Here is a 12,537-nt window from a genome sequence, read left to right as displayed (position 1 = left end):
GGAGGTTCCTTTGGCAGGTGCTGCCCTGGAATCCCTTCTGGGCTCCTGTGCTTTGTGGCTGTGTTTGCAGAGGGGCTTGGTGGGGAGGACAGACCTTCCAGGGAGAGCATCTGCTTTGTCCATCTGCCTCCTCCTGTTACAGGGGCTCCTGAGGAGGAGTTGAGTGGATGTTTTAGTCCTTCCCTGGGGAAGCAGAACAACTGAAGTCACATCAAAGGCTGGAGATGGGATGAGCTGCACTTCATTTCCTTGGGAGTCATCGGTGTCTTCTGTGTCCCCTGTCAGTCAGTCAGGCAGGCACTGCCACAACCTGGCACTGAGATGGTCCTAATGCTGAGTGACTGTTCTTCAGGTCTGAAAGTGCACTTTGTATTGCCCTATTTTACCTGTTTTACCCAAGCTGGTCTAACACCATTTCTACACTGGAGATCACACTGTCTTTTCCTCAGGTTTGATTCAGTGGTCAGGACTACACTATCAGCTTTCCCCAGAGTAATGTCTGGATTCCTTGTGTGCCAGTAGGTCTTTAATGCAGTTTCTCCAGGTCTTCTCCTCTTCCACTGCCCGGACTGATCTCCCTCAGCATTGCAAGGCTGCTCTGTTGTTGGGTTCAGAGCAGCTGCAGCGAGGCTGGAACGGTTGTGCTTGAGCAGCTCCATCCTAACTGGATCAGTCACAAGCAGAAGGGGACCACACTCCATCAGTCTGGGCTGTCACATTTGGATCTTAGGTCTCAGATTCTGCCAAGATACATGCTAGGAAAAGCTGCTGTTTCCTGTTGTTCTAGAGTTGTTTAGGTTTTTGGACTTTGCTGTTTATGGCTTTTCCTCTGGTCTTGGAGTGCATCCTGGAAGGGCTCTTGTCCCCCAAACTGAGCTGAAAGCACACATAGTGTGCAGGTATGAGTAGCTCTCAGTAATACACTCCTGGTTTTTTGCCTCACTTTGATTTGGGACTGTTCCTCAAAACACAGCCTGAGCATCCTGGGATTTTTCTGAATCCAGCCTGAAGCCCACTTCTCCATTACTGGAAATTTCTCCCCTTTTTGTGTATGTGAAAGTGGGCACTTGTGCTTGTATTAAACAGTGCATGCTGAGCTTGAAATACCTGCATACATATGTATAAAATTAATATTCCTTACATGTTAGTGAATCCCTGCTTCTCTGTTCACCTGGCTTCAGTTAGTCTTCACAGAGGTGGGTTTTATTCTTACTTGACTCTTCTGTTTGCATCAAGTGATGTAAATGCCAAACTCAATTGATGGCTGTTCTGAGTTAAGCTTTTCTTAGATTTATTTCCATTTATTTGTTTCCTTTGTTACTGTTTACTGCCTCTTCCCCTGTAACACGTAACTTTTTGTTTTCTGCTGGGCTTTCACTTGGCTTTAATTCTGGATAGTCTACAACAGTGTTGGTCTCTTCTCCCAAGCAACAGGGGACAGGACCAGAGGAAACAGCCTCATGTTGCACAGGGGGTTTTTAGGATATGAAGAAAATTTCTTTATCAAGCACTGGCGCAGCTGCCAGGAAGTGGTGGAGTGCCCACCCCTGGAGGGATTTCAGAGCCATGTGGATGTGGCACTTGGGGGCATGGGGCAGTGGTGGCCTTGGCAGTGCTGTGGGATGGTAGGACTCAATCTCAGAGGGCTTTTCCAACCTTAATGAATCTTTCATCAGGTTGGTTCAGGCTTTTTGTGTGAGAGAGTGAGAAAATTAATAGGGAAAGGCAGTAGCCTTAATGGTGAAATCCTAGAATTAAGTTTGGAAAAGGTGTCCCAGCCCATGGAGTCCACCCTGTGCCCAATGCCCACCTTGTCACTGAGCGCCACTTCAGTCATTCCTTGGACACCTCCAGGGATGGAGACTCCACCACCTCCCTGGGCAGTCCCTTCCAATGTTTGACATCCTTTTCCATGAAAAGAATCTTCCTGAAGTCCAACCTGATCCTCTCCTGGTGCAGAAGTGGGATAATACATGGCAGGGTGTGGTGGGGGTTTGCAGTTCGTGGCTCCTCTCTCCCAAGGGCAGTGGCAGTGAGTGTCTCTCTACTGTGATGACAGAAGTTCATTTACTTCTGCCTTTCCTCTGCCACAGTCAGGAGGGATTTTCTTTTTTTTCTTTTTGAAGAAAGCATGTGAAGAGCAAAGGCTTGGGTTTGAACTGCCTAATGTGTCAGAGAAATCCCTGTGTACGTAACAAATGGGCCATGTTCCTTTTCTTCTTCCTGCCCCATTTGTGCTGCAGGAGAGTTGTGTATTCAGAGGGAACAGAAGCTCCTTGGTTGATGGGATTAAGATAAACCCACTTACTCTGCAATAACATTCACAAGGATAAAAATGCAGTTGTTGGCCAAGGAGCTGAACACAGTGTACATTATCTAATGGGTAAAAACCCTGTTCATGGTAGATGATCCTTAACACTTCCAATGTATAGTTAATGCTCCAGCTGTTAATCCAGATGAATTGCATCTTTTTTCACTGTGTATCTTTGTCCCAGTGAATATATTCTGGCATGGTCAAGGCTTGGCTGTACCTCTACATCTTGGACTATTTTTTATGTGGACTTTTCTCATTAAATGCTCTTTTTTAATATCAATTTATGCACCACTTCAGCTGCCAAGTGGTTCTCCTGCTGGGCAGTGCTTTGGCTTTGTGCTGCTCTTTATGCTTTGTGTGCCCAGATTTTGTTGGTTGTACAGCATTTGTCAGCCACTTGCTGCTGTTGCTCTGGTGAGCTTTTAGGAGAGTGTGAGAAACTGTGAGTCTGAACTAAGGAGACTGTTCTGCAGCATCTTACTTGTAGTTGTGAAACTCAGATTCAGAGACTGTTATTTTGGAGGCTTTTGGGTGTATCTGTAGAAAATACAGTAGTGGGTGTTGCATTTATTGGTGTTAGGTTTGGAACCATAAACCTGCAAATCAAGAGTGGGACTCTTCATCAGAGGCTCCCTGGTGGTTGTGAGAGCCCACGAGCACAGTGACCTCCTGGCCCCTTGTACTTGCCTGCCCACCTGCTTGGAAGGAGGTTGCGGATGGAGACTGTCACTAATTGCACTATTGAGTAACAACCAGAAACTCCCCAGAGCAAGAAACTTTCATGTGGTTGCCAGTGTTGTATTAACCATGTTCCTTCTCCAGGGTCCTCCTGGTTGCCCACCCACTCAGCTCTATTCAGTCATCTAAAATAATGTTATTTCTCTGTACATGCACATCTGGTTTCACTCTGGTCCCACTGCAGTGCTGCTGGATGCTCTGTCTGTGGTGGCTGCTTTCCCAGCACGCCGAGGATTTACGCAGTGCAAGGGCATTTTACAAGTTCTCCACAAACAGGCAGTGTTTTCCCACAGTAGCCACCCCGATGATGTTTACATGAAGTGACCTCTATTCACACAATTAAAATGTGCACCTGCCTTCACACAGATACAGAGGGGACTGCAGCTGCTTTTATTTGCAGCCAGCATTTTGTTATGGGGGTGTGCTAAGGAGCTTCCTCTAGTGAATTTATAAGAATTAAGGCAACCTGTGTGCCCGGTGTCTGCCGAGCAAACTCTCACTGCTGTTCTCTTTGGGGGACTGTGAGCAGCAGCATTTGTGATTTGTGCTGTTTCCAGTGTGTTGGTGATCAGGGGGAGCTGAGGGGTGAAAGTGCTCACACAGTGTTTGGGCTCTCACAGCTCCTCTGGCACGTGCTTTGTGCCACTGCTCATTGCAGAGCTTTCCAGGAACAGGGCTTGGGGACCTCTCCCCTAAGACTTCTTAGAATTCAATATCTGAGCACAGATAGTTTCTAAAACTATTTAAATTGGCTAGCTCAGATCTCTGATGCTTTATCTCCTGTGTCTTCAGTGTTACTATTGCATTTTTTTCAGATCCATAATTAAGTTGGTTCATTCAGTTAAGGCTTACAGTCCTCTCCTGTTTCTGGGGGTCACCTCTGGAGCAGCAGAGGAGTTAATGAGCTGCAGTCCTGCCCACTTAGCAGAGATGATAAATCCTCAGATAAAGCCTGAGAATTGCCCGTCCTTTCTGCTCCATCCCATGCCAAGCAAGGAGCATAATGAGCCGGCTGCTCCCTGCAGGGCTGCACCAGAGCAGTCACGTTGGAGCCCAGTCCAGTGTGACAATCAGCAGTGCCCTGCCTGGCCTGGGAAGCCCACACCAAACTGACAGCCCCCTTGTTATCCTAATTTCATTGGGTTCCTCGCAAATTGGAAGAGGATGAGAGGGGATGAGTGGCTTGTCAGCTGCTCCTCTGGTAGCAGCTCAGAATTTATGATTTAGACAAGTTCCTGGGGTACATCAGGTTTGTATTATGACTGTGTATAATTCTCTCCAAATTGCATAATGGGAGAAAACTGAAGGAGCAAATGCATGGAAAACAAAGTGGAAAGTTAGTTTTGCCTTGAAGCAGACATGTTTTCCTAGAACTGGCATGTTGTAGTGACACTGCACTTCTGTCTTTTCCTGAGAGTTGGTTTTAGTCTTTGAGGAGCTGCAGAGGTGCCTGCTACTGCTTTGAAAATTGGGATTGGGATTATATGGGTGATAAATATGCTTGTCCAAACAAACTGGCAGTCCATCAGCTTCTCCCCAGGATTCCATGCAGTATTTGGGGAGAATCCCTGGGAAATTGCTAAATGAGAGGCCTGTTCTGCTGCCCCTGCTGGAGGGTGAAAGCATTCCAGCCTGTCCAGGTGCTCGCCTGGAGTTCTGTGCACAGATTCTCTTCTGGTTGTTGTTAGGAGCTTCCAGGCCAAAATCCCACATTGCTTTGAAACCAGCATTGGTTGTCTAACATGATTAAAACCTGAAAATCTTCCTGGTTCTGCTGTAAAATGGTTTGCAGCTTTTTAAGGCATGTCAGGTCTTTAAAACATCTCAGAATAAAATTGTTGAGAATTACCCTTCCACAGATTTTAAAGGGGGAGTGGGTGGAAAAATCAATCTTGGGTTATTTTAAACCTTATTGTTCTTGTTCAGTTTAATTTTTATTGGGATTTAAGGTGCTTAGAGGAGGCTTTTCTGTGTTAAAACCTCTTTCTGGGGTGTGCAGCTACAGTTAGCAGCGAGTCAGTGATATGGCTGGGTGGGGCAGGAAAGGTCCAAGAAATCCCCCCAGCTGGACTCGGCAGTTCTGTAATGTTGGTCACTCAGGTGAGACTGAGCCTGGCACTGTGTGAGCTCCTGGTTTATCTCTGCTGCTTATGGCAGATACTCACATAAATATGGGGGGAACTGCTTGTATCTCTGTAGTGGATCCTTAGGAAGTCCTCATTAAGGTTGGTTGACCATAATTTGCTCCACTAAACACAGCCTTGGTCATGGCCAATGATAGAAGTGCTAATTCTAATTCATTGTGGTTTGTGTATTTTTAGTGGGGGAGAGGAGAAAAGATTTAAGTTTGACACAGTTCAGATTTGAGGGTGGTGTGTTTCTGAGTGGAGAGCTGGCTGTGTGTGTTGGAGCCTCCTGCATGTTGGCACTAACCCTGGTTCTCCCTGCCCAGACCATCGAGTCCAACTGGCGCTGCGGGAGGCACAACCTGCAGCGCATCCAGTGCCGCTCCGAGAACAGCAAAGGCGTCTACTGCTTGCAGTACGATGATGAGAAGATTATCAGTGGCCTACGAGACAACTCCATTAAGGTCAGCACTTCTTTAGTCCTTTCCCTGCAGGGAGGGGCAGCTCTGCCTTGCAGAGCCTGTGTTTCTTGCCTTGGTTTCGTTGTGGGTCAGTGTTTACCTGTGCAGGTTTGGGAAGGTGGGATGTCTGCTGGAGCCTGGCAAAGTTCTCACTCCCCCAGAACCAGGGATTGGTTCTGTTCACCACAAAGACCTGCTTGTGCAATCGGTGTTCCCACAACACAGGGCCAGTCTGGGTGTCCTTCCCTGGCACTGTTGGCATTGCCAGTGCCACGTTCATAGAATCATAGAATCAGTTGGGTTGGAAAAGACCTCCAAGATCATCAAGTCCAACCCTTGGGCCAACTCCTGTCCCTTTACCAGATCATGGCACTCAGTGCCACATCCAATCTCAGTTTAAAAACCTCCAGGGATGGGGAATCCACCCCCTCTCTGGGCAGCCCATTCCAATCCCTGAGCACTCTCTCTGCAAAGAATTCTTTTCTGATCTCCAACTTCAATTTCCCCTGGCAGAGCTTGAGCCCATCATGCCCCCTTGTCCTATTGCTGAGTGCCTGGGAGAAGAGACCAACCCCCAGCTGGCCACAACTTCCCTTCAGGCAGTTCCAGACAGTGCTGAGGTCACCTCTGAGCCTCCTCTTCTCCAGGCTAAACATCCCCAGCTCCCTCAGCCTCAGTTGCTTCCACACTCATCACCTCTGGCATTTCCTTTTGCCAGATGGGATTTGACCTTTCCATGATGGTTGGTTATTTCACTGTTATCTCAGAACTTGTATCAGGACTTCCTGAAGCTAAAAGGAAGGTCAAGGCCCACTGATGGGACAGACTCACTCCTCATGGGGTCTTCTTTTCCTCCTTCCCTTGCAGTTATGACAGTGATCAAGTCTTGGATCCATGTTCTTGATCTTAATAAGCTACATCCTTCTTGTTTTCAACAGATTTGGGACAAAACAAGCTTGGAATGTTTAAAAGTATTAACGGGACATACTGGCTCAGTTCTTTGTCTGCAATATGATGAAAGAGTCATTGTAACTGGATCCTCAGATTCTACAGTAAGGTGAGTGCTAAGTGTTTGCACAAAGGGAATTTGAGTATCAGGGCTGGGAATATTGGCAATAATCTTTAAATATTAGAAGACATCCCTAATACAAATGTGATACTGTTACTTCAGAAGCAGGATATTCATAATTCATACGTGGCAAAGCATCACATTAAATAAATTTTTTTCCAAATATGTCTAATGCTTTTAGCTTTAAGAATTTTGAAGGAATATGACCTGAGTGATTCAAGGTATTTCCTGAGGTTTTAGAGTGGCTGATGGCCAAGTATACAAAGTTTTCATTCATTTCTTCTGACATCTCGTAGTTGTGACTGTTATTGACAGGGTATTTAGTGCATATGGAGCACTTGTCTGACTGCAGTTTGCTGGTAGTGAGTTTAAACTCTTCTGTGATTTCAGTGGTCAGTAGATGTCCCAGTATGAAGACACTCAGGTGCTGCTCAGTAGAAGGGCCTTGTCTCCTCTGGTGCCTGGCATTGGTCTGCCAATGCCAGTCTCCCTAAAGAGCTTCAAATATTGTAAATGAAGTAGTGATTTTACACTTCTGTAACCCTAGAGGGTGCTGCATCCCAGTTGCTACTGGTGGGGAGGAAACCGAGTGGTATAAAACTGGAAAACCCCATATGGATAGTGGTTTTTTTTGTCTGTTCCTTCAATTTATACACCATACAAGCTTTAGTCAGCCTGGAAGTTTGTGGAGTTGTTAAGCAGCTTATTCTCTGAGCAGTGGTCCCAGCGTAGGTATTTCCTGACCTAATTGTTTGCTGCTGTTAATTGTTGCTTGGGAGTGTGAGACGTGACAAAAAACTTCGCAGCACCCGCGTCCCCGCCTTGCCCGGCCCGCGTCCCCGCCTTGCCCGACCCATCTCCCCGCCTTGCCCGGCCCGCGTCCCCGCCTTGCCCGGCCCGCGTCCCCGCCTTGCCCGACCCGTCTCCCCGCCTTGCCCGAGGCCTGGCAGGGGTTGGACAGGCAGAGAGCCCTGTTAGAGGTCACACAGACTGTACACATCCGTGCCCTGCAGAGCCCCCACCCCTCACCTGGGTGTGGTTGTTTCCTTGACAGAGTCTGGGATGTGAACACCGGGGAGGTTCTGAACACGCTGATCCACCACAACGAGGCGGTGCTGCACCTGCGGTTCAGCAACGGGCTGATGGTGACGTGCTCCAAGGACAGGTCCATCGCGGTGTGGGACATGGCGTCCCCCACGGACATCACGCTGCGCCGCGTGCTCGTGGGGCACCGCGCCGCCGTCAACGTCGTCGACTTCGACGACAAGTACATCGTGTCGGCGTCGGGGGACAGGACCATCAAGGTGAGCGGGAACAGCTCCAGTGCAGCCTGTGTGGCCACCGGGCCAGGGGAGCCTCAGAGCATCCTCAGCCTGGAACAGCCATGGCCTTCCTGAGCAGTTCTGGGCCTTTCCTGTTCCCACTTGGCTTCCCTTTGCTGGCCCTTGTTGTCTTTGTGCAGAGAACTCTGCTTGAATATTGTTGTAGCTTCTGAGCAGAGCCCATTTTCTGTCTGAACTCTACTCTCAAAATGGTTTGGTTTGTTAAAGGTGGCACATCTTGTGCCTGTTTCCACTTGGTGTTTTTAATTTCACTCAGCAGTTTTGTCCAGGTGTGAAATTCATCAGCAGTGCCTTTCACAGAATCACACAGTATGCTGAGCTGGAAGGGACCTGCAAGGGTCATCCAGTCCAACTCCTGGCCCTGCACAGGACCAGCCCCAAGAGTCACACCCTGTGCCCCAGAGCATCATCCAAACACTCCTGGAGCTCTGGCAGCCTTGGGGCTGTGCCCACTGCCCTGGGGAGCCTGGTCAGTGCCCACCACCCTCTGGGGGAAGAGCCTTTTCCTGAGATCCAACCTGACCGTGCCCTGACACAGTTCCAGCCATTCCCTGGGTGCTGTCCCTGGTCCCACAGAGCAGAGCTCAGTGCCTGCCCCTCCTCTGCCCCTCCCGAGGGAGTTGTCCCTGCACTGAGGTCTCCCCTCAGTCTCCTTGCTGTGCCTTCCCAGCAGCTCAGCCAGGCTGTGCCCTGTTTGAAGGTGAAGAGGCTGTATTTGAAGGCTTCTACATATCAGAATACTTTAGTTACCCAGGGTGTACTGATATAACAGGCATTTCCACCCTGCCTCTCTGAACCTTATCCACTGCCAAGAACATCTTGGCAGTTTCATGTCCAATTCTCTGCCAGAGATGCTGCTGCTCTGTGTTGGAGAATGAGCCACTTGGTACTCTCTACATTACAACTTCAGTCACAGTTCATTAAAAATGGGCAAAGTTGATGGAATCCTTTAATGTTAAGAAAGAAGCAGCCACCAAACCTCTAAAGGCCACAGTTTGGGCCTTCTCTTTAGTTGTAGCTTGAAAGTAAATTCTTTGGTGAAAAACTGCAGGGTTTTTGTCTGAGTGGTACCTTCCACTTTTAAAAATGCTTTTTAACTTGCCGAGATTCAAGTGATCAAATTGGTGAGATCATTTGGGGCTGTCTATAGCACCCAGAAACATTTTATAGCAACCCCCAGCTCTCCTCAGTGGCTCTCTGTGCAGTGGCAGTGCCCGGTGTCACTGCTGCGTCCCCAGAGTGCCAGGGACCTGCTCTTTGCCTGTAAAGATGCTCTGGGGCTCTCCTGTATGTGAATTCCTGGTGGCTTCTGTTGAAACCCGCAAACCTTGTGTGGTGTGGCTCTCAGAGCGGTGTTTGTGCTGCTGTTCCCCAGGTGTGGAGCACGAGCACGTGCGAGTTCGTGCGCACCCTGAACGGGCACAAGCGCGGCATCGCCTGCCTGCAGTACCGCGACCGCCTGGTGGTCAGCGGCTCCTCGGACAACACCATCAGGTGGGTGCCCCAGCTGCTGGCCCTGGCTACCAGTGCCCATTTGACCTGGGAAAACCTTTCTTGCTGCATGTGCTAAACATCCTTGGCATGGTTTCCATGAAGCAGATGATTTATGAATGGAACTTACCTCAATGTGAGATGCCTTAACACACGTTTACTCAACATGTCACAGCCCCATGAAAAAGTGGGACACAGGTTTATTTCAAACTAAACAGAACTTCTTACCTGTGGGGGTGAGAGTGTGTTTATGATCCTCTAATGTCTGAGGTAATTGATGAAGAGATGGGTATGGAGCAGTTCAGAGTGTATCCTTGAAGGAAAGCAGTTTGGAGTGCACCTTTAAGGAGCAGAGAGCCACCTGTAGAACGTGAGATACCTTGTAGCCAGTGGAAAGTTTCCATGTATGCTCAGCTGAACTGACAAGCCAATAGTGTCATGACATGTTGGATACAAGAGGAGATAAAAGGTAAAGCTGTAACTAAAAAGAAAGCCAAGTTCAAGGCCTCTGATCCAGCCTTCTGATGCTGCTGTGCCTGATCAATTCTGACCATCATTAGCACCCCCTTACCCCACAAATGGTGACCCCCAATGCTTACCTACTGCTCCATCACCTTATCTTCTGCTTGGAGACATGGGGAAGACATTGCTCACTGTTTTTTTAAATTCCCGAACCTCCAATCAACTGTTTATGCAGACAGAAAAAAGTGTGTTAAAGTTCCCGAGAATAACATGCATCTTAACTTTCCTTCTGTATAATTTTGAATGACTCCACTAATTTTGATGAGCTGTGGCTGCTCTGAGTGGCATGCAGAGTTCTCATGCCTTTGTGGGCAGATTACATGGTATGTCCCCCAGAAAACCAGTCAGCAGGACACTTAAATCCCTGGGTGTGAGGCCGGACCTGCAGTGCTCACACTCCCTCTGTTCTCTGCAGGCTCTGGGACATTGAATGTGGTGCCTGTTTAAGGGTATTGGAAGGCCACGAAGAGCTGGTTCGATGCATCAGGTTCGACAACAAGAGGATTGTTAGTGGAGCCTACGATGGGTATGTTTGGAAGCAGTTTCCAAAAGTGGTTCCTTTAGCAAACCATGTTCTGAAAGCCCTTGAGCCTTGTGTTCCCTGGGCCAGGGGGCTCTCCTGGTGTGGGATGGATCAGTGATACCTCAGTGGCTTCTGCTTGAACGTTTCAGCACAGTTTTAAGTGGCCAAGAAGCTGCTGTTCTGGTGGCCTTTAGCACACTCCTATAAATTGTGTTACCACTCAAGCCTGATGTTCCATAGTAAGTAAACTGTTGTTTGGCTGAAGTGACACTCCTTTGTTCCTTCCCTCAGGAATCACCCCTTGCCAGGTCCTGTGTGCTTAGAGTAGTTCAGGCTTTGTGTTTTTCTAAGGCAGCACACTGAAAATGTTTATTATGAGTGTGAATGTATCTTGTGGGGCTCTCAGAAGTCTTCAGGGACTGTTTCTGTGGGGCTGAGGGCAGAAACCCTACCACTGGCTTGCTCAGTGTTTTCAGTGTTTAGAGGATGCATTTTAGGTCCAAACCCTCCATGTCTTTCTCTGCCTGAACAGCAGAGTTACTGAAAACAATCCTGGAACTGTGTGTGTCTGTAGCCTTTTTTCTGGGGTCAGTGTCCCCCTGGGATTGGCCAGCCCAGCTTCATTCCCACATTGGAAAGGGGTTTGTGTGTGCACAGTCCACTTGTCTGTCAGACAACCATCACAAAGCCATCACTGCATTTGCTGCTAAAAAGAAACACAAAACTACCTGTGTTTTAGGAGATTGAGTTTGAGTATTTTAGTGACAACAGATTCTCACAGTTTGCTTAATCCTGAGGAATTAGCTGCAGGGAAAACCTGGCAAACTTTCCAGGGCTGTGGTTATTGTTTTCTTTGCTTATGTTTGAAACAATGCTGTCATAATGATCCTCTTCTCTTCCTTTTAGCAAAATTAAAGTTTGGGACTTGCAAGCTGCCCTTGACCCTCGTGCCCCAGCAAGTACCCTGTGCTTGCGTACGTTAGTGGTACGTAAAACCCGTTGATTTGGGGTTGTTTGAGGTGCTCTTTGTGAGGGGTCTTTTATTGTGGGATAGGTGGGAATGTCAGGATGTTTTATGAAGGGCTTAAGTATAAAGAAAATGTATTGTCATATCCTGAATGATTTGCATCTGAGCTTAAATGAAAGATCAAGTTTTCTTACTTTGAGAGTCTCAAATGCTCTTACAAGAAAAAAACCATCCTGACACTGTATTAAATCTATCTAATTATTGATGTGTTTCCCTAATATCACTGTAGGCCTGGCTTTAAATTTCCTCTTACTGAAAAAGGGAGAGAATCTTGGGAGCCTTTCCCAAACCTTTTTCCTAAGTCTTCACTTTGTAAGGAAGAGCTGGGAAGGGAGGTTGAGTCACTCATTGCCACAGGAACTCTTATCCCTTCAAAGGGCTGTCACATTTAAGGCTGTTGCTTAAGTTACACTTTTCTTTATAATGAGGGTTTTGGCTTATGACAGCAGACTTGATAAAAACAGATTGGGGAAATGAATTAACTGTTCTTTTCATCGAAATGTGGGTGGGATTTTACTTCAGGGGTCAGTTTGACAAGCTGATAGCAACCCAAAGTCACTGGCTGTAGGTGTGCACATGCTTGGCCTTGCCAGCACCTGGAGAAGGGCTTATGTGACCAGGAGTGCTTCTCATTTTTCTTGCCCTTCAGTAGTCTTTGCATAGTGATGAAATTCAACTATTCTTTTATTTAGTTTTGTGAAAACTAAACTGATGGTTTCCCTTTCTGTGGGTATCCTGTAGCTCAGGTTAGAGTTTGGGGATCACTCTGCCAGCTGGGGTTAGTTCTCCAATAAAAGCAGTGCCCTCATTTTGAAGTGAATAAAAATGGATAAGCAGGACTGAGAGGAGACCCTTTTCTGGGCTTCTTGGCACAATTTTGAGATGTCTTGGAAAAGCTGCTGGAGCAAGGGCTCCACCTTCCT

General features: G+C 47.7%; 1 protein-coding gene across 4 annotated transcripts in view; it reads left to right on the top strand.

Moving 5' to 3' along the window:
- Window positions 1–12,537, top strand: part of FBXW11 (F-box and WD repeat domain containing 11) — a 90,960-nt gene that overhangs the window by 73,868 nt on the left and 4,555 nt on the right. For all 4 annotated transcript variants that reach the window (XM_071569889.1, XM_071569888.1, XM_071569890.1 and 1 more), the window contains 6 exons: window positions 5,505–5,642; window positions 6,578–6,696; window positions 7,763–8,012; window positions 9,427–9,545; window positions 10,480–10,590; window positions 11,494–11,572. In XM_071569889.1, coding sequence (XP_071425990.1) covers window positions 5,505–5,642; window positions 6,578–6,696; window positions 7,763–8,012; window positions 9,427–9,545; window positions 10,480–10,590; window positions 11,494–11,572 — 816 coding nt within the window. The remainder of the gene's footprint in view (window positions 1–5,504; window positions 5,643–6,577; window positions 6,697–7,762; window positions 8,013–9,426; window positions 9,546–10,479; window positions 10,591–11,493; window positions 11,573–12,537) is intronic.

Source organism: Pithys albifrons, chromosome 15, assembly GCF_047495875.1.
Source record: "Pithys albifrons albifrons isolate INPA30051 chromosome 15, PitAlb_v1, whole genome shotgun sequence".
NCBI classification, from domain to species: Eukaryota; Metazoa; Chordata; class Aves; order Passeriformes; family Thamnophilidae; genus Pithys; species Pithys albifrons.
The sequence above is the reverse complement of the archived record's forward strand: the minus strand, read 5'-3'. Positions and strand labels throughout refer to the sequence as shown.